The 20,881-nt window shown below is 35.8% G+C and overlaps 1 protein-coding gene across 1 annotated transcript; it reads left to right on the top strand.

The window, feature by feature from the left end:
* The first annotated feature begins 1,170 nt into the window (after window positions 1-1,170).
* On the top strand, window positions 1,171-4,789 carry LOC134474960 (zinc finger protein 431-like). The gene is made up of 2 exons (XM_063244036.1): window positions 1,171-1,226; window positions 2,750-4,789. The coding sequence occupies exon 2, from the start codon at window positions 2,838-2,840 to the stop codon at window positions 4,050-4,052; it is 1,215 nt and encodes a 404-aa protein (XP_063100106.1). The 5' UTR covers window positions 1,171-1,226; window positions 2,750-2,837; the 3' UTR covers window positions 4,053-4,789.
* Window positions 4,790-20,881: the final 16,092 nt, after the last annotated feature.

Raw genomic sequence — 20,881 nt, 5'->3', positions numbered from 1 at the left:
AAGAGATACTACAAGGAAGTCCCCTTTATTTGTTATGGTTTGCTTCCCAGGAGAAGCTCAGATTTCTGGTTCCCTTTGCTAAAGGGGGGGGAGGGGGTGACAGGAGAAGAGGGGTAGGGAAGAGGTATGTTTGATTCTAGGCTGTTCATCAGTAGGTTCACTATTGCTTAGTAGGGAAACAGGCTGCTTGTTTGGTTTCACAGCATCCTAAGTTCCCACATAGCGTGGATCTTAGGAGCTGCTGCTGGTTTGCCCCCTGGATGGGCCACAGTCTGCCACATTGCCACCACTTATCAGGAGGGAGGTCCTTGCTTGGCTTCCCAGTTGATTGATGGGATACTTATCTGCCTCTGTGCTTTGTGGATGCTGGTTCTGCAGGCTTCTCACTGTGAGCTCTGCTTTAGAGACAGTATACAGGGAATCTTGCAGTGACTCAGCACAAAAACCAGTGCTCCTATTTCACTGTTACATTAGCAGTGAGTTGGCAATCTATCATCAAATTTGCTGTCTTCAAAAATGTGTATATACACAAAATTAATGACCAAAACATGGATTTAAATTTGAAGAAATCAGTCTTCATTCAGCTGTTTTGTTTGGTTTTATTAGTTTTGTTTTATTGAGGCAAGCTTTCTGTATGTATATCAGCTGGATTTGAACACCCTATGGAGCCTAGAATTGCCCAAACTCTCTGAAGCCATCTTGTCTTAGCCTTTTGAGTGCTGGGATTGTAGATATGCACCACCACACTTTGCTTTTGATTCAGATTTGTAGGAGAGAATTTAAGATATCACAAACCTGGTGTCTCAACCTTTGTGTGAGACATATATGTATGATCCTTTAGGAGGTGATGACCTTTGAGGATGTGGTTGTGAAGTTCAGCAATGAGGAGTGGACTTTGCTGAGTCCATCCCAAAAGAACCTCTACAGAGATGTGATGGGCGAAACCTTTCGGAACATGACTGCAATTGGTAAGGACAAAATACTTTTTTCACTCATGCTGTCAGAATGTTTTATGTCATTCATTAGTGCTGTTTGATTAAAAACAATGTGAAAATATTTTTAAAAATAGCTCAGAATGACACATTATATCGTAACTCTAAACAAAATCTATTAATTGGTATGTATTATTCTAATGAGCACTGGTATTTCTATGTCTACAATTCAGGAGGACTTGGGGATATCCAGGAAGCTGAAAAAGAATGCAAAATTTACTGGAGATACTTAAGGTAATTCACACTCATAAGGAGAAGGAATGTTCCTGAGTAATTAGTGAGTCAGCAGCAAAATGACAACCAAACAAATGAGGCACCATTCAATTTATTGTCAGTAATATTCTCCGAAGTCGTATAAGCTAGGATATGTATGATGAGGGAATTAAATCATGAAAATGTATGACATTGCATATAGATGTGTATGAAAGGCATGCACTTTGAGTTATGACATTCTCCCTTCCGTTTTTCTACCCATATATACATGTGAATACAACACATTCATTATCTAAAAATTTCTACGATTGCAATAGAATTTGAAGTAAAACAGAGTGCTTGTGTTTCCAAGCCATGCTCTAAAGTATCAGCCATTCTGACTAAAATTCTTAGAAGGCTGGTGGAATGTTAAGTGCACTCATTCTGAATATCAGTGTGCATTTGTCTCTAGAAATTGATCCCCTCATACTTGTCTTGGATATATTTTTAAAAATTCAAAATCCACATAAAATACTGATACAAGCTTACTCATATACAAAGCAGATCAAGTTATAATAGATCATGCTGTGAAGAAGCTTAGCTATCTATCCCTGGATTTGTGGAGAAGGAAAATGTTAATAGACTCTCTGTGATTCTGCATTCTTGTAAATCCAGCACACTAGGAATCAGATTTTGCAGAGTGGCAAATTCAAGTTCAAACTTCACAGCTTAATGATCAGCGAAAATCTCTTAAAACACATTTAAAAAGCTATAGATTTTATGGTAATAGCTGTTGTTCATTCCCAGCATGGAAGAGAAAAAAATGTGTTATATGATGTCAAAAAATAAATAATATTATGTCATTTGCCATAAGAAATAGGTGGTTCTTTCTCTCATCAATTCAGTGAAATAGCTCAGCTATAAAACCTAAAAGGTCACAGGGTTTCTTTTAGATGAGAAACCAAAATATAAGTTGTGGAATGAAATGAAAAAGTTAATAGAGAAAAGTAAGACTGGCCATATGGAAAAGGGAACTACAAGTTAAGGACAAAAGGGAGATTGTGATGGGCAAATGTATCAGAATGATCTGTATGTGATACACATATCTACCAATGCCCAAAGTGAAGCTAAAAATTCTGCATTTCAAAAGGTACCAAATTTTAAGATTTCCAAATGTGTACCAGTCTTTTGGGAATGGTTGTTTTCAACATGTCTTATAAGGCCATTCTGTTAATTCATGTTCAGAATTTCTTAGCAGGCATTAAAAGCAGAACTTGACATTAATGCAGTCATTAAACTGAGACCCATTTCACTGTGAATTTTTCTTTTTTTTATTTAATGTAAGAAAGACTAAAATAGAACAAAATAAGTAGAAATGATACCACTTTCAAAGTGAAAATAAACAGTAAGAAATCTACAGACAATGGTTACGTATGCTGCTCATAGAAATAGTTAATGAAATACAAAAGTGAAACATAAGAAGTCTGGATTCACACAGTGAGAATGCAAACAATTTTGTTCAAATCTCCAATAAAAACTTAGTAATATGTGATTTTTCTTTACAGAAATGACAAGCTAGGGAAATCCTACGGACAAACATCTTGGAATCAGTGTAAAGAAGTATTCCTTTTTACTGCAGAAGGTAATGTGAATATGAAAGAAGCAGAAATACACCACAGTGTTCAGATCCATGAAAAATATTGCAGTGGAGAGAAATCCTATGTATGTCAGCAGTGTGGAAAAGGGTTCACCAAATCTGGACTTTTTAAGCAACATGAAATAATTCACACTGGAGTGAAACCATATGTATGTAAGAAATGTGGGAAAGCTTTTAACAGACGGGCAAATTGTAAAATACATGAAAGCATTCACACTGGAGAGAAACCCTATGTATGTAAGCAATGTGGGAAAGCTTTTAACACACAGGGATATTTTAAGAAACATGAAAGAATTCACTCTGGAGAGAAACCCTATGTATGTAAGCATTGTGGGAAAGCTTTTACCCGACATGGACCTTGTAAGGAACATGAAAGAATTCACACTGGTGAGAAACCATATGTATGTAAGCATTGTGGGAAAGCTTTTACCCGACATGGACCTTGTAAGGAACATGAAAGAATTCACACTGGCGAGAAACCATATGTATGTAAGCAATGTGGGAAAGCTTTTAACACACGGCGAGATTGTAAAATACATGAAAGAATTCACAGTGGAGAGAAACCCTATGTATGTAAGCAATGTGGGAAAGCTTTTAACAGACAGGGAGCTTTTAAAAAACATGAAAGAATTCACACTGGAGAGAAACCCTATGTATGTGAGCAATGTGGGAAAGCTTTTAACACACGGGCAGATTGTAAGACACATGAAAGAATTCACACTGGAGAGAAACCGTATGTATGTGAGCAATGTGGGAAAGCTTTTAAAACACGTGCATATTATAAGATTCATATAAGAATTCACACTGGAGGGAGACCATATGTATGTAAGCAATGTGGGAAAGCTTTTACCACACAAGGACATTGTAAGGCACATGAAATAATTCACACTGGAGTGAAACCATATGTATGTAAGCAATGTGGGAAAGCTTTTAACACACGGCGAGATTGTAAAATACATGAAAGAATTCACACTGGAGAGAAACCCTATGTATGTAAGCAATGTGGGAAAGCTTTTAACACACAGGGATATTTTAAGAAACATGAAAGAATTCACACTGGAGAGAAACCATTATATGTAAGCAATGTGGGAAAGCTTTTACCCAACATGGACATTGTAAGCAACATGAAAGTTCACACTCAAGATAAAACCAGGGTATATAAGCAACATGAGAACTTTTTTGAGCACAAGTACATATTGCATAATGCATGAAAAACTTCACACTGGGCAGAAAACTTATATATGCATTGAATGTGGGAAAGTTTCAGCAGAAATGCTCATTGTCCAATACATGAAAAATTTTACACTGTTGAGAAACCCTGTTTATGTGAAGACTGTGGGAAAGCTTTCACCACACATGGATTTTGTAAAATACATCAATGACTCCACACTGGTGAGAAACCCTATGCATATAACAATGTGGCAAAGCTTTTAACACATACAGTCATTGCAAAACATATGAAAGAATTCACACTGGGATGGCTACATAAGCAAGTGGACATACTTTCAGCAGCCAGATTGTAAGTGAAATACATGAAGAAACTCACACAAGAGATAAATCCTATGTGTTATGGGAATACTCTCAGCACACATGATCATTGTTACATATCTGAAAGAGCTCACTGGATCCTATGTGTATTAACAGTGTGAGAAATACGGCAATCCATGTTTATTGTTAAATACATAGAAGAAGCAGCACTCTTCAGACAGTTTAGATCCAAATTTACTTTAAAAATTCCAAGTAAACCTGAAGAAATAATCAATACAGAAGTTTCATGTCAATATTTCTTCACAAATTTTCCAGAAACGACATATCTGAAGTGGGGCTCTACTCAAGTACACATTTTGTATGGTTTTCAGTTAATCACTTATACCTCTTTAGATTTTTTAATGTGTCTTTGTGCTTCAACATGGCATCTTGTAATTAAACATAGTAAACTGAAATGGGTTTTTCACTTTCAAGCATGGATAGTGTCTATGTACTAAATATTTTGTCTTTAAAACTTAATTTTCATATTTTTCGTGAATTATTTTTATTTAAAGAAAAAACCAAAAAGTGTACAAACAATACAGAATTTCTAAAAAATAAACAAAAAGAAATCACTAGTTGATTAGTTACATATTGTCATCTTAGAAGTAATTGCTCATTATAAGATTAAGCATACAAAGTGATATTCAAATAATGACACTGAACAGTTTACCTCAGTGATCCAACAAAAACTTAATAATATGCTTGTATGTTCTACAATCTTTTTTTGTCTTAAAGACAGTAAGATTAAACATGACAAAACAAAGCAGAACAGTTCATAAGGAAACAAGTTAAGGAAACACAGGTTTCAAAGCAAGTCCACTGAGATATTCATTGTCTATCTTACTGTCTCTAGTTTTCTTCAAAATAGTTGTTCCCATCTTCACATGCATTGAATATATACTGAACATTATAGAACTAATCAAATAATTACAGGGTGATGCAGGCTTTTGTGATCTTCAACACTGATTTTGGGGAAGTTGATAATGATTACCATAATGTGTCTCATTCTCTTCGTAGTAGACGAATTTATTTTTATGTATGCTGAAATTGAACATAAGAGACTAAACTAATATCACTCTGAATAGTGAATAATAGTATCCTGAGAAGGAGAAAGGTGAGGAATTGCCTAAATAAAGAAGGCAGAGCACATTATTAAAAGTGTATCAGGATTTAAAAGCTACAGTAGTTCTGTTGCTCTGTTTAGTTTGATTATATTTTGTTCTGGTCTGCCTACTCATATTACATTTGAGTGCACAGAGAGATAACCCAAAAACAGCAGATTATACCATGATGGTAATTGTCCTTAATTTCCTATTAACTAAAACTGAAACCATGTAATACTTACATTGTCTTACTATCACTGATCTTATTTGAAGCTGGTTTGTTTGAATGTTATTTGGCCTTGACTGATTTTACTCACATTTGGTATGCTTGCTGTTATCAAGTCCAAGAGTAGAGGCAACTACTCTGAAGATGATAAGATGTCAAAGATATATATTGGGTGGCTGGGGATTTAGCTCAGTGGCTTAAGCCCCTGCCTGGCCAGTGTGAGGTTGTCAGTTTGATCACCAGTACCAAAAAATAAATAAATAAAAGATATAAATTCCATGTTTAATTTTTTTATTTAAGGAGAAAAAAAGAACATAAAAAACAAAGCAGTAAAAGGGTACAAATAATACAAAATTTCAAGAAAAAAATACAGTAAGAAATCACTAGTTAATAGGTTACATATTGTCTTCTTAGAAACAGTTGGCCAAATTATAAAATTAAAGCATATAAAGTGAACATTCCTACAGCAAGAGTGCAGACAGTTCTGTTCAGTGATCCAACAAAAGCTCAGTAATATGGTTTTCCTTCCTAAACACTCAAACAGGCACTTATATCCCATAGACCACCTTCCTTTCCTCTCTTCTTCACAATAACAATTACACCTTTGGGGTTTTTTTTACTCCCATAGTTCTTATTACTTTTTTTGAAGAGAATAAAACCACAAGTGAGTTAACAAAACAGAGTTGGTTAGAACATAAGGATGGGCATAGTACTTGAAGCAAAAATAGAATATCAGGTGATCAAAAATGGTTACCACTGTGCCTCTTGCTATTTTTAAAAAGAGTTCCCTATATCTTCAGGTATAATAGAGCTGATCAAAACAGTACAGAACAAGACCAATAAAATCTACATTGGAGACCTTACAGAATTTCAAAAGAAGGTAATAGTCAAACCATAATGGGCATCATAGTAAATCTTATTGCCTACAAAGTGATTGCCTATACCCTCAAACTTGATACTATCAAACAAAATAGAATATAGTAAAATCAGGCAGAACAAGATGGGGAGAGCAATACTGGGGTTAAAATCAGGTTAATAGGAAAACAAAAAAGTTACTATAATATATCCTGCTATTTTTAAATTTAGTTTTCCTTTAATTGAAAAAGAATAAGAAAAAATTGAATAATTTTTAAAAGGGTGGAGATCGAAATAAAAGAGACATTGCAATAGAATAACACAGGTCAGAACTGAACAATTAAAGCATCATTTTGTTTCACCACCAGGTAATCTAACATACTAGTAGTCACCATAGTGCCTCTTTCCTTGAATTGTTTGAGTATAACTTCGTATACTATAGAATCAATCACATCAAGACAGTGTGAAGCCATTCAAGAGAATAAAAGAATTACAGGGTATATAGAGCCAGTTAACAGAAAATGAACAACGATTTCTATATTATCTCTTTGCCTGTAAAAAATTTTATTTATACTATCACACTAAAATATATTAAGATACAACATGTTAAAATCAGTGGAAACATGTACAACAACTTGATGGGAGTTCCAAAGAAGGTGATATTAAATCAGCACTAGCTTTTATGATGTGTTATTTTCTTCAGAATAGCTATTTGTACTATCACAGATATTAAAATCGAAAAACCCAGGGTAAAACCATTGAACTTAATGAGTGAAAACATTATATGGATTCACACCAATATGATTGGGTATCATGATTACCACATACTTCTATGTATTATCATTTCTTATACTAGGGAATATATTTGGTATTTATACATGTAAGTTTGATTTATTTCACTTATGAGTATGGTCTCAGTATGCATCCATTTATTCATATGTCAATGTGATCATTCTTTATAGCTAAGTAGTACTCCATTGTATAAAAACACCATAACTTTTTTATCCATTCCTCAGTTTATGGACACTTAGGTTGTTTCCAAAATCTGGCTATTACAAACTGTGCTGCTATAAAAATGGGTGCACATATATCACTGTGGAATGATGCTTTCAGTTCTTCTGTGAATATGCCTAGAAGTAGAATAGCTGGGTCAAAAGGTACTTCCAGTCCCAGATTTCTGAGAAATCTCTAGACTGACCTCCACAATGGTTGTACCAGTCACTCCAATCAACAGTGCAGGAGAGTTCCTTTGTCACAACAGCATCTCCAACATTTATTGTTGGTGGTTTTCTTGATCTTGGCCATTCTTTCAGGAGTGAGATGAAATCTCAGTGTGGTTTTAATTTGCATTTCTCTAATGGCCAATGATGGTGAACATTTTTTCATGTATTTATTTGTCATTTGTATTTCTTCATCTCAAAATTGTTTATTCATCTCAGATGCTCATTTTTGGATTGGGTCTTTGAATTTTGGTGGTCTCATTTTTTAAAATTCTTTATATGTTTTAGACAGAAGTCCTCTGTCTGAGGGGCAGTTCACTAAGATTTTTTCCCAGTTTGTGGGTTTTCTTTTCACTGTACTTGAGATTTCTTTTGATGTGCAGAAACTTTTTAATAAGAAGTGATCCCAATTATTGATTCTGGGAAGCATTTTCCATGCAGTTTGAGTCCTGTTCATCAATTCTCTACCTACTCCTATGTCTTCAAGGTTTTTACCCAATTTGTCTTCCAATTGATTTAGTGTTTCTGTTTTAATATTTAGATCTTTGATCCATTTAGATTTTATTTTAGTACTTGGTGATAGGCATGGGTCTAGTTTTAGTTTTAGGCATATGGAGAGCCAGTTTTTCACCACCATTTATTAAAGAGAATGTCATTTTTCCAGTGAACATGTTTGGCCCCTTTATCAAAATAAGGTACTTGAGTGTGTTTGTAGTTGTGGTTGTATCTTCTCATCTATTCAACTGATCTTTGGCTCTATTTTGGTTCCAGTACCATGTTGATTTTACTACAGTTGCTTTGTAGTATAACTTCAAGTCAGGGATTGTGGTGCCTCCTCCCTTGCTTTTGCTGCCTCTGTCTTTGTTATTCTAGGTTTCTTCTCATTCCAGATGAATTTTAGGGGTGATTTCTCAAGTTCTATGAGGTATGTTGATGGTATTTTTATCGGGATTGCATTGCATCTGTATAAAAGTTTTGGGAGAATGGCCATTTTCACAATATTTATTCTTCCTATCCATGAGCAAGGGATGTCTTTCCATTTTCTGAGATCATCTTCAATTTCATTTTTCAGTGTGCTATAATTTTCCCTGTATAGGTCTTTCACTTCTTTCATGAGAGTAATTCCTAAATATTTCATTTTCTTGATTGCTAGTGTGAAGGGTGTGGCCTCTTATTTCTGTCTCTGTGATTTTGTGTTAGTGTATAGGAATGATATTGATTTTTGAGTATTGATTCTGTATCCTGCTACATTACTGAATGTATTTATTATATCTAGGAGTCTTCCAATGGAGCTTCAGGGATCTTCAATACAAAGTATCATGTCATCTGCAAGTAATGATAATATAACTTCTTTTCGTATCTTTACACCTTTATTTCTCTCTCTTTTCTAATTGCTCTGCTCAGTATTTCCAGTATTATATTAAATAGGAGCTGTGATAAGGGACATCCTTGTCTTGTGAGGATTTTTAAAGAAAAGGCCTTCAGTTTTTGACCATTTAGTATGGTACTGGCTGTTGTTTTGTCATTGCTGGCCTTTATTATATTGAGGTAAGGACCATCTATTCCAATTTTCTGCAAGGCTCTTATCATAAATGAATGTTGGACCCTATGAAAAGCTTTTTCTGCATCTATAGTAATGATCATGTGATTATAACTTTTGGCTCTGTTGATATGGTGTATTACATTTATTGATTTACATATATTAAACAATCTCTGCATGCCTGGGATGAATCCCACTTGGTCATGGTATATGATCTTCTCCTTGATTTGCTGCATCCTATTTGCCAATATTTTATTGAGGATTTTTGCATCTATGTTCATTAGGGAGATTGGTCTGTAGTTCTCTTTTTCAGTTGGGTCCTCCTCTGGTTTTGGTACTAGAGTAATATTTGCTTCTAGGAACAATTATGAAGGATTGCTTCCCTTTCCATTTCAGTGAAGATTGTGAGGAGTGTTGGCATTAGGTCTTCTTTGTATTTCTTGTAGAATTCTTCAGTGAATCCGTCTGGGCCTGGGCTCTTCTTTGTAGGTAACAATTTTATTATGTTTTCAGTTTCATTAATAGAATTTGGGTTATTCAGTAGTTTTACATCTTCATGACCTAGCTTTGGTACTTCATATGCTTTAGGAATCTGTCTATTTCTTCTGTGTTATAAAACCTTTGAGAGTAGAGGTTTTCGAAATAGGTGTTGATGATCTTCTTTATTTCAATAGGGTCTGTAGTAATTTCACATCTTTTATTCCTTATTTCATGGATTTGAACTTTTTATTCCATTTTTTAAATAAGTTTGGCTAGGGGCTTTTCGATTTTATTTATTCTTTCAAAGAACCAGGTCTTTGATTCATTGATTTGTTGGATTGTTTTTTTAGTCTTTATTGCATTGATTTCTGCTCTGATTTTTATAATTTCTTTTCTTCTTTTGGCTTTTGGCTTCAGTTGCTCTTCTTTTTTCTAGATGTTTGAGGTATAAAATCAGGTTATTTAGTTGTATTCGTTCTGTTTTCCTAATGTGGGAACTCATGCAATAAATTTTCCTCAGAGGACAGCTTTCATTGTATCACACAGATGCTGGTACATTGTATTTGTGTTTCCATTTGTTTGTAGGTATTCTTTAATTTCTTCTTTAATCTCCTCTGTGACTCACTGATTACTCAAGAGTGTTATTCAGTTTCCATGTGTTTGTGGGATTTTTGCAGTATCTTTTATCATTAATTTCTAATTGTATAGTGGTATGGTCTGATAGCATGCAAGGGATAATTTCAACCCTTTTGCATTTATTTAAATATGCTCTGTGAATTAATATATGGTCTATTTTAGAGAATGACCCATGTAATACTGAGAAGAATGTGTATGTTCTTGTTGTTGGGTGGAATACTCTGTATATGTGTATTAATTCCATTTGTTCACAGGTGCGATTCAGTTCTTTCATTTCTTTGTCATTTTTTGTCTGGATGTGGGGTGTCCATTGATGTCAATGGTGTGTTAAGATCTCCTGTTAGATTTGTGTTAATGCTAATTTGATTTTTCATTTTTGTTAGTACTTGTTTTATATAACTGGGTGCTCTTGAGTTTGGTGCATATAAATTTAAGATAGTTTTCTCTTCCTATTGTAGTTTTCCCCTAACCAGTATGTAGTGACCATCTTTATCCCTTCTGATCATTATTGGCTTGAAGTTCACATTGTCTGCAAACAGAATAGCTACCCCCCCCCTTTTTTTTGGTTCCTATTGCATGAAGTATTGTTTTCCATCCTTTGACTTTCAGTCTGTGAATATCCTTTTGGGTTTAGATGGGTTTCCTGTAGACAGCATATGGTTGGATTGTGTTTCTTAATCCATTAAGCCAGTTGATTTCTTTTAATTGGTCCATTGAGACCATTTACATTAATGGTTAGAACTGTTATATATTGGTTTATTGCTGACATGTTATCTTTCTGCTGTTGCATCTTTATCTTTCTGTTCTTTTTAACTGTCTGTTTTGTTTAGTGGTTTTTATGCTAAATGTATCTAGGCTGTCTTTCAGTATTCTTTGCCAGGTTGGCTTGGTGATCATGAAGTTTTTCAGCTTTTCTTTGTCATATAAGTATCTTATTTCTCCATCGAGTTTGAAGGACAGTTTTTCAAGGTACAGTCTAGGTTGGAAATCATTTTCCTTTAGGATCTGAAATACTTTGCTGCATGCTCTTCTTGACTTCATTGTTTGTGCTGAGAAGTCTGCTGTGCTTCTGTTATGTTTTCCTTTATAGGTGATCTGTCTCTTCTCTCTGACAGCTTTTAATATTCTATTCATTTGCTCAATTTCTTGGATGGTCATTATTATATGTCTAGGTGTAGATTTATTCTGGTTATGGCTATTTGGATTTCTATATGCTTCATTGATCTTGATATCAGTTTCCAATCTCTTGTTTGGGAAATTTTCAGGTATTACGTCTCTAAATATCCTCTTGACATCCTTTACGTTGTCCCCTTCTTTTTCATTTATCCCTATAAACCTTATGTTGTCCCGCTTTGCATCATCTTGCAGGTGTTCAATAGTTATTTGCTGATTTCTTGTTATTTTTAAAAGATCTTTCCTTTTCTGTTCACTGGCTACAATCTTGTCTTCAAGGTCTGAGATTCTATCTTCATATTCATTGAGGCAGTTTTTGCAACTTTCAGTGGAGTTTTTGATTTCCTGTATATCACTTTGCATCTGCTTTATGTATTCTGTTTGTTTCTTATAGAGTTCATCCAGGGATTCTATCTTTTTGTTTAGTTCCTCCAATTTTTTAACTGTGTCTTCTTTAGATATGTTTAGAATCTCCTTCATTTCTTTTAACATTTCTTTTTTTACCTACGAGATTATTTCTAGTTTGAATTTCTTTAATGCTTCCCAAAGTTGCTTCTTTATTTCAGTTACTATTATTTCAGGTATTTCAGTTATGTGGAATGTGTTTTCTTCTATGCACATGGCTCCTAGGATTTTTTGGGATGGGATGGATGTTTGAAATTGCATTTTGGTCTTTCATTTTGTCATTTTGCTATATTTTCAAGCTTCAAGTATTGTTCCAATGAGGGAGTGAGTTCACCCAGATTGGGATGGGATTCCATGACTCGGCTGAACTTGCTGGCAAGGTAGGGAGTTCCTCCAGACTGGAATTGGAATCTGTTCCTCGGCCCCACTCGCTGGTCCCAGCAGGAATCTGTGGGCTCATCCCCAGGTGAGGAAGAGAGTTTCCCCAGACTCAAAAAGTATTCTGTGCCTTGGCCCGCCTCCCTGATTCTGACTTGCTGGTCCCAACTCACTGGTCACAGTGGGCAACCACTTGGTCCCCACGTGAGGAAGAGAGTTCCTCCAGACTGGGATGGGATTCCGTGCCTTGGCCTGACTCGCTGGTACTGGAAGAAAACCATGGGTTCTACATCAGGTTTTGATTATTAACTGCTTTCACATCCTACAACGTCTTCAAAGTTGTGTTTTTATAAAAATAGCTATATAATGTTATGCTTAATTATATAGTCTGTGATGATGTGGACAATTCTATTGAAAATAACAAGAGAAGGCATAGTAAGTCCTGTGTATCACCTAATATTGTGATCTTATGTCTCTTTCATATCATGATTTTCTAGGAATTTGTTTTGTTGTCTTATTTTGTTCTGTTTTCCCCCATAACACAGAAAAGATAGATATACACATAGAGATTCACAAATGAGAAGAATTTCTAACCTATTTATTGGAACAAATAATATAATGCATAATGTAATGAACAGATACACTGAAGAAGTGACACTAAGAAACCCAATGCTAATTCTGTAGCATTATGATATAAAATTGAGCAATACTATTATTCACTGTTCAGAGTGATATTAATCTAGTCTCTTATTTTTGGGGGGAATTGTAATTTTAACATGGCTTTGTTTTAATCTTTTGATGCACATGCTTCATTTTCTCTTTCATAAATGATGTTTCTGAAGTTGAGCCAATATTTGGCATTAAGATATATATTTGTAGAGGCTTGGAGTATGTGTTTTTGAAAAAGTTGTGTTCTTTTCACATAACTTGTACATTAATGAAAGTTATGTTTTCCAAGTAGTGACAAGACATCTGCTGATTTCCTAACATCACTGGATATCATACCATGTAAATTATGTTGCCTTATTTTGTTTCTCAGTGGAGCCAATATTTGTCATTTAAGTAAACCTTTGTTTTTCTAACCATCAGAATTTTACTTGTTATGTTTATATTACATCTTTATTTGCTAGTAAGGTTTCCCCACATGTACCAAATGTGAACCATATTACTGTGAATTTCTGATTGTTCCATACTGCCAGAATCATAACTTGTCTCCAATAGCACATCACAATATATATATATATATATATATATATATATATATATATATATCTCCAGAAATTATAAAATTTGGCATGATTTATGAGTAACCATACTTTGAAATCAATTTTTCTTAAATATGGAGTTGTTTTGGGGGAAAAGGTTGTTATTGGATGTATCATGCAAATGCCTTTATTTTATTCCTTGATGCTGTGAATGCATTATATATTTTGTAATTATTACTGTTTTTTCCTAAAATAATGAAGTAATGGCATGAAGGGAAACCTAAATTTTGAGCTGTCAACACAGTAAAAAGTAAATTTGCTAAATTATGATTCAGATTGTGTTCTGTTTTACTGAATTGTGAATTTATACAATGGCATATCACTTTATTTATAAGGACCGGTGCATGATGTTTGTGGTGTGTACTGATTATCTTTAAACACATACACTGGGCCCTGAGTCCCAGTTGGTTTCCTATGGCCTGTGGTTTTCACTTCTATTTTAACATTCATGAAATTTGTAACGTGTTTAATGCAGTGTTGTTGAATACAAAATCTGTTTAGGAATTATGTTGTTAAAAACTGTGGTGTCATGAAAACACAAGTGAACATTGCAGTAAATACCCCTAATCCAGTGAAGATAGCTTGCCCAAGTCTCAATTATCCTTGGGAAAATAAATTACTCACCTCTTATGTAATCACCGCTAAAACTATATCTATTTTGTACCTCAAAAACCTGATATACTTCACAAAGTAAAAGACACTGTGAAGTACATTGTCAGCCTCTATGCACTACAGCATGTGGCCAGATTCCCTGCAGCATATTTCTGCTTACCATCAATGGGAATATTTGGAGTTTGTATTACAGCTAATAGAATGCTGAATTGATAAGACATATATCCTGAGTACATGCACTTTCTCATTTTACCATGAAAGTAAATCTTGCTGGTCCTGTTGATGCATGCTTGTAATCCTAGCACCTCAGCGGGCTTAAATTAGTGGAAAAGGAATTTGAGTCTAACCTACACAATTAGAGTGATCTTGTCTCAAAATAGATCTTCAAGTTCTGCAGATGTTGCTTAATGCTTTAGATCTCCTCCCTTCCTTCCCCAGCATCAACATTTTGTAATACTCACAATTGCACATCAGTAGTTATCTTTTTATAGGTTGGCCATGTAGCAGTTATTCCAGAGAATCACTTGTGAAACACATTTGTTTTCACAGTGACCATCCTGAGCATCATTTGGGCAGTTGTCAGTTTAACCCATTCATTCTTGTATTGAACACAGTAGAATCGTCACTTTTATATTCCTTGTTATTTTATAAAAACTAAGAGAATGTATGCAATTTTTGATCATTTTGTATTTAAATAATTGCATTGGTAAGGAGTTACCTATAAATATTAGGCTAAAGATTATTTCTTTAGTTCAAGCATCCAGCTTTCCTGATTAGATGGGATGGTAATGGCTTGGAAGCTGACTTTGGGAGGCAATTGCTAGATGGTTTAGCAGAGTGTGAAACAGTTCTTTTTATGCCTGCATTTGAAGTTTAAGGAAACAAGTACATTGAGGTCAAGAATATGAATGTATGATAGAGTAAAAGAATCACTACTGCAAATTGTGATTTTTCTTTTACTTAGGAAGCGTAGTTTTTTGGTAATTCATGCAACAGTCTCAAATATGACTCTATTGGAGTAAAACATAGTGAAACATGAAAGACCCAGACATTGCATGTTCTGAATGTAGAGGTGTTAAAAAACATTTTTTAAATACTATTCCAGCTGTTTTTTGTAAAAAATAAGATAGGGTGACAAAAGAAGCAAAAAGGATTTTGTAAGATTTTAATCCTCCTGGATAAGCATACAAGCCACAAAAAAGTCAAACCAAAAGGATGAAGAAATAAACTACAGAATGAGAGAAATTTTGCCTATTACTCTCTTACAGCTGACATGTAAAACCAATAGGAACGTGAAAGGAAAACACATTTTTCAGAATATGTACAAATTGCCAAGAAATACTTGAAGAACTATTGAGCATTTTTGCACAATAGAGAAATGCAAATAGGGACATCATTTCATTGCAGAGAGAACCACTCACCGTAAGATCTAAAGAACATTCAGGAGACTACTGGAGAAAAGGAATTATTTAATCTTTTTGGTGGAAATGTAGGTAAGTAGTTCAACTACTACTGAATTCAGTTTTTAAAGTATTCAAAAGACTAAAATTAGTAATTCTCATTAGTGCAGTGCTTCCTTTAGTGGGTCTCTTCCTTGAAGAGTTAAGGACATATTGCAGTGATTCATGCAGATTCCTGTTACTGCAGCAATAGTCATTTTTCTGTGGAGATCAGCAGCAAGCACTGCTCCATCACCACGAAATACCAATGATGAACAACAAATACTCACTAGTGTACTCCATTTGATAAATAGTGTGATATTTTATTGTGAAGTCGGCTGTGACTTAGGTTTTCCAGTAGACTACAGGTCAGTATAAATATGATAGTCATGCTAATGTCACAAGGCCATCACTAGTAAACTATTATGTTCATTAGATTTAATGTATTTATCTTTTTGAGAAAGCGTGTTGCTATGAAGTTCAGGCTGGCTTTGAGGTAACATTATAACCCAGAGTGGTCTCAAACAATTCTCCTTCCTTAGTGTCTCAAGTACTGGGCTCCACACAAGAGCCACCAGGCCTAGTTTATGTTTGGTATATTAAGTGCATATTCAGGATATTTTATTTCAACTGTTTATGTTGTTAAAGTATTTCCATATTTTACCTCCAGCATTTGTAGAAACTTTGGTGTTATTAAGGTGGTGATGTGCATATCCCCAGCCTCATGACATTGTCTGCTTGGTTCAGAGCTGTCAGTGTACTGCAGTGAAACATAGCTGTACATAACTGTTTCCTTTTCTACTTTCCTTAGAAAACATTTTTAAAATTTCCATGGATAATCAGAGAGTCAATAACCCTGGCTAGAGTTTCATGCAAATGCTGACAGTTAAGTACAGTGTAGCACTGACCCAAAGATAACTTTCTGTCATCTGAGAGTCTCTATAGTCCTTTCTGTACACACACTTTGTGCCAGGGCCAGCACCTGTTGTGGGTCCCAGAGTCTGCTGCAAGGCCATGGAACACATAGCTTTGTGACCGCCTCTAGACTGTTGTCCTATATGCCACTCTGTTGAGGCAGACTACAGCTTCTGGCAGGAAGCCAGAGGCTCTGAGGCTCTGAGACAACACTGGTTTTTCTTTGTGAACATAGATAATATTATATTTCTGTAAGACAGACAGCTCTGTCCCATATTTCTACCCAGGAAGACAGAAGATGAATCTGAAAACTGTGGATTAGACAGGGGTGCTGCTCTTCTGCTCTGCCAGCCCAGTCTTGGGTGGGAACCTGACAGTGGCCCATGCTTTCATCCTCCCAGGACCTGCACCAGCCCACAAGGATCTTCCCTCAGGGCTTGTCAGACCCAGTCACACTTGACTTAGGGTAGGAATTGTGTAGGGGGATGTCAGGCCTTAATGTTACTCTGCTGGACTCAGTGAGTCTGAGTGGCTTGTGGCTGAGTCTTGTGACACCTGTCCTGGTCTCTCTCCTGCCTCTGGGTGCCAGAAGGCTGCGGACACTGAGCCCTGTCCTTTAATGCCCTTGTCATTTGGCATTTGCCTGCAATCCTCCTGAAGGCTCTGGGATGAGTGAACCATTTTTTCAGCCATTCCCACATGGTCTACCTATGTGGGATCCTGAGGCTGGGGTCCTGTGTCCTGGGAAAGCAGCATAACCTGCTCCCTGTTCACTGTCTTGAGCCAACTGTCTGTAAAGACCAACTGTCACCAGACCAAGGTGCCTGGTGACCTGAGCCTTCAGAGTTCTGTTTGGACCTGTCACCAAGGAAGTGAGGTCATGCACTGGGGTCCACAATTTGGCCTTCCTCTGTGATATCACCTTTCTTTTTGTTGTGGAACAAATCTATGTCCTCCTTAGAAACAACAAGTTAAAATGCTAGAAAACTGTGTATACATTTAGACTTTGATGCACTTTGAAAATTTTAATGCAGCAAACATGTAGATGCTTCAGATGTGTCTGGCTGGGTGCCAAACACAAATGTCCATTCAAAGGATCCATTGTCTCGGAGGATGAAAGACACATTTTCTTCTGTTAAAGATTCATCAAATGTTAGGATGACTTCCTTTCTTGGGCTTATATTAGTTTCATTTCAGTTCCATTAGGAAGCAGAATACCCATAATAATTTTACCAAACAATGTGAAGGTCTCATGTTATAAACCCCATATATCCAGGGGAGGAGGATTCATAGCCAGTTTTACTCTCACGTGCTTAGGAATGATTATTTATTCATCCTTAGATGTTCAACTCAGCTATACACTGTAATGCTCCAAACTCTGACCTCCAGGGAGGGGGGACAGCAGGTGGTGAGTACAAGGGGAGGTGACATCATCACCCCATACTGATGAAGAACTGTGCATCACTCATGGGGAACTTGTCTACTAGCTGCTGCTGTCACTTCCTTTCCTCCCATGCCAATCAGACATGGGCTTTGTGTCCCTGATGGGTAGTTTCCCTTTCCTAGAGGTGATGGTGCTGAGCCTTTTCAGTTGCAATACTCTTTGGTTGGTCTCCTTGAAGCAGTGTTTCCATGCTGGGCTCTCTCTGTGCTGCCACCACCCACTACTATGTGGCTGAACCAAGCACATGCACCTGTCACCCATCTTGTGATGGCCATTTTTTATGTTTTTGGGTCGGACTTCAAAAGGAAGCTGCCACACTCATTCTTACACAAGCATTTGAGTGGATACTGACATTTATTTCAAAGAAAATGCATCATATTGCTGGTGTATGGATAACTTAGAAATTCTTGCTGTATCTTTGGAAGCAGATGTTTATGTGGTTCCTTTTTTATTTTGTTTTGTGTTATTTTGCTATACTATATTATGCTCTGTTATGTTATATTATGTTATATGTTGGTGAGGATTTTGAAAGTCCTTCAGGGCGTTTTCAGTACTTTCTGATTTGGTTTTGTATAACCAACCTGATGAACTTTGAGAATATCAAAAACTTTGAGGAGTTTTGTTTTGGAGAAAATTTAAAGAGGAAAACACAATCAGGGATGTTGTTGCACACCTGTCATTCCAGGCCTCTGAGGCAGAAAGTTTGTAGTGAGTTTTAGGTCATCCTGGGCTACAAGGGAAGATCAAGGTCAGACTGAACTGCATAGCAAAACCCTGTCTGAAGAAAAAAAGAAAGAGGAAAGCGAGCAAAAAAAAAATCAAAATTAAAAGTCAAAAATAGACTTTCTAGTGAGAAATCTTCGTGAGGTTCTCTTGCATGTGTAGTTTAGTCAGCACACCTAGCATAAGGTTTACCATCATGGAGACATTGATGTGCTTCCAGGTGTTTGTACTCTTTCAATTTTTTAAAGGCTTTTTACTTAGATGACTGTAGATATTCTGCTGAATATATCCTCTTAGGATTTGGGTAGTTCAGTATGAAGAGATTTTGATCAATCTGGTTTTTTTTCTGTCCTAAATTTATATTTAGTACCAGAATTTGAGCAAGGGATTACTATTTTTATTTTCAAATAATAATAAGAATCATATAAAGATACACTTTTTAAGATACACTTTTTAAAGATAAAATAAGTGTAGATTAATAGTGATTAAAGTACCTTGTTCAGTGACTTCTGAGATTTCTTAAAGATTAATATTTTCATACATTTGTAAAAGCTTTGGTTTGGTACAAATTTTAAGACATGGTCTCACTAATTTTCTATATGTCCCAGGCTAGGCTTAAACCTTTCCTCATCATTCCTCCCTCTCCCAGAGTGCTGGGATTACAGGTGTATATTATCCTGAGTTGGCAATTGGTAGCAATGTTGTGTATTCATGCAATAAAATGTTTGGCTTTGGTCTTCAGACACTTTGTAAATGGAGTCACTCTAGTTAAGCTGTCCGCCACCTTCCTCACCTGCATCTTCTTTCACAGTGAGTAGGACTGAAAATCCCATTAACACTGTTAGTAGATTCTCTGCTTTTCTAACTGTGGTCAGCAGGCACTTCAGAAGATTACTCCAAATGCCTTCTGCACTAGGATTGAGGCTTAGTGTCTTTGAAGCACATTCTCTTTTTTTTTTTTTTTGATTCCTCATGGAATTTAATGACTGTTTGAAGTCAAATCACAAGAAAGGTGGGAAGGTTGAAGCTACTTGGGGCACAGTCCCCTCCAGAAGGCCAGGACAGTGTAAAAATTTATTTTCCCTCCTGGTGTCAGTTGCAAGGTTTTTTTTTTTTTGTTTGTTTGTTTGTTTTTGTTGCTGTTCACTTTCTAGGACTTGAATACAGAGCTTTGCATTGGCTTCTTTGTCTTCACCTTTTAACACTTTTCTTGTTTTGAGCCAGGTCCTTAATAAATGGCTAAATTGCTGAGGCTCACCTTGAATTTGTGATGCTCCTGACTCAGCCTTCCAGACTGCTAGGATTACAAGGCACACCACCAGACCCGGTCTCATCATAGTGTTGTTAAAAACTTATTGGCTGAGCAAGGAATGGTGAAAATGCCTGTAATGCCTGTACTCAAGTGGCTGAGGCAGCAGGATTCGTGGGAGTTCCAGACAAGCCTGCAAAATATTCTGAGTTCAGCTCAGGATACAATGACACAGGGAGACCCTGACTATAAAAAGAAAATGAAAAAATAGGGAAGAAAAGGAAAGGAAAAGAAAGGAAAGAAGAAATAAATAAAATTCCTAGTGATTTTGTCACTTGGTGTGCATCTGAGCAAGCTTTTTTAGTCTGTGGTCCTTTTCTTCCAGTGTAAAACCCTTTTGACTACTGTTACTTTATAGTACCTGGAAACTAGTATTTTGATCCCTCTACTTTTAATGTTCTTTCTATGGCTATAGGATGACTCTTTGTACTTCCTTGTGAATTTTCATATTTTTTTTATGTTTCTAGGAAAATGGCACTGATACTTGGACAGGAATGGCACTGAAACACCTGGTTGCTCTGGGTAGCATTTACATTATAACATGAATTCTTCCCATCCCTCTTCACAGTATGGCTTTTCTTCTGTTACTGCTCTTCTACTTATTGTATTCCAAGAAGATATGAGTTTGCTTCAATTTAACCTAATCATTAGTTATTTTTGATTATTTGTGAAATGAATTGAGTTCTTTGTATTTGAGGCTACAATTTCTTTGTAGTACGTAGTAATGAGTTGATTAGGGCATGTTGCTCATGTATCCTGCAATTTAAGTGATTTGTGAATTTGTTCT

The sequence above is a fragment of the Cavia porcellus genome, unplaced genomic scaffold (genome assembly GCF_034190915.1).
Source record: "Cavia porcellus strain 051 isolate PalLab524CR breed Dunkin Hartley unplaced genomic scaffold, mCavPor4.1 scaffold_46, whole genome shotgun sequence".
NCBI lineage: Eukaryota > Metazoa > Chordata > Mammalia > Rodentia > Caviidae > Cavia > Cavia porcellus.
This window is presented reverse-complemented; position numbering and strand designations above follow the sequence as displayed.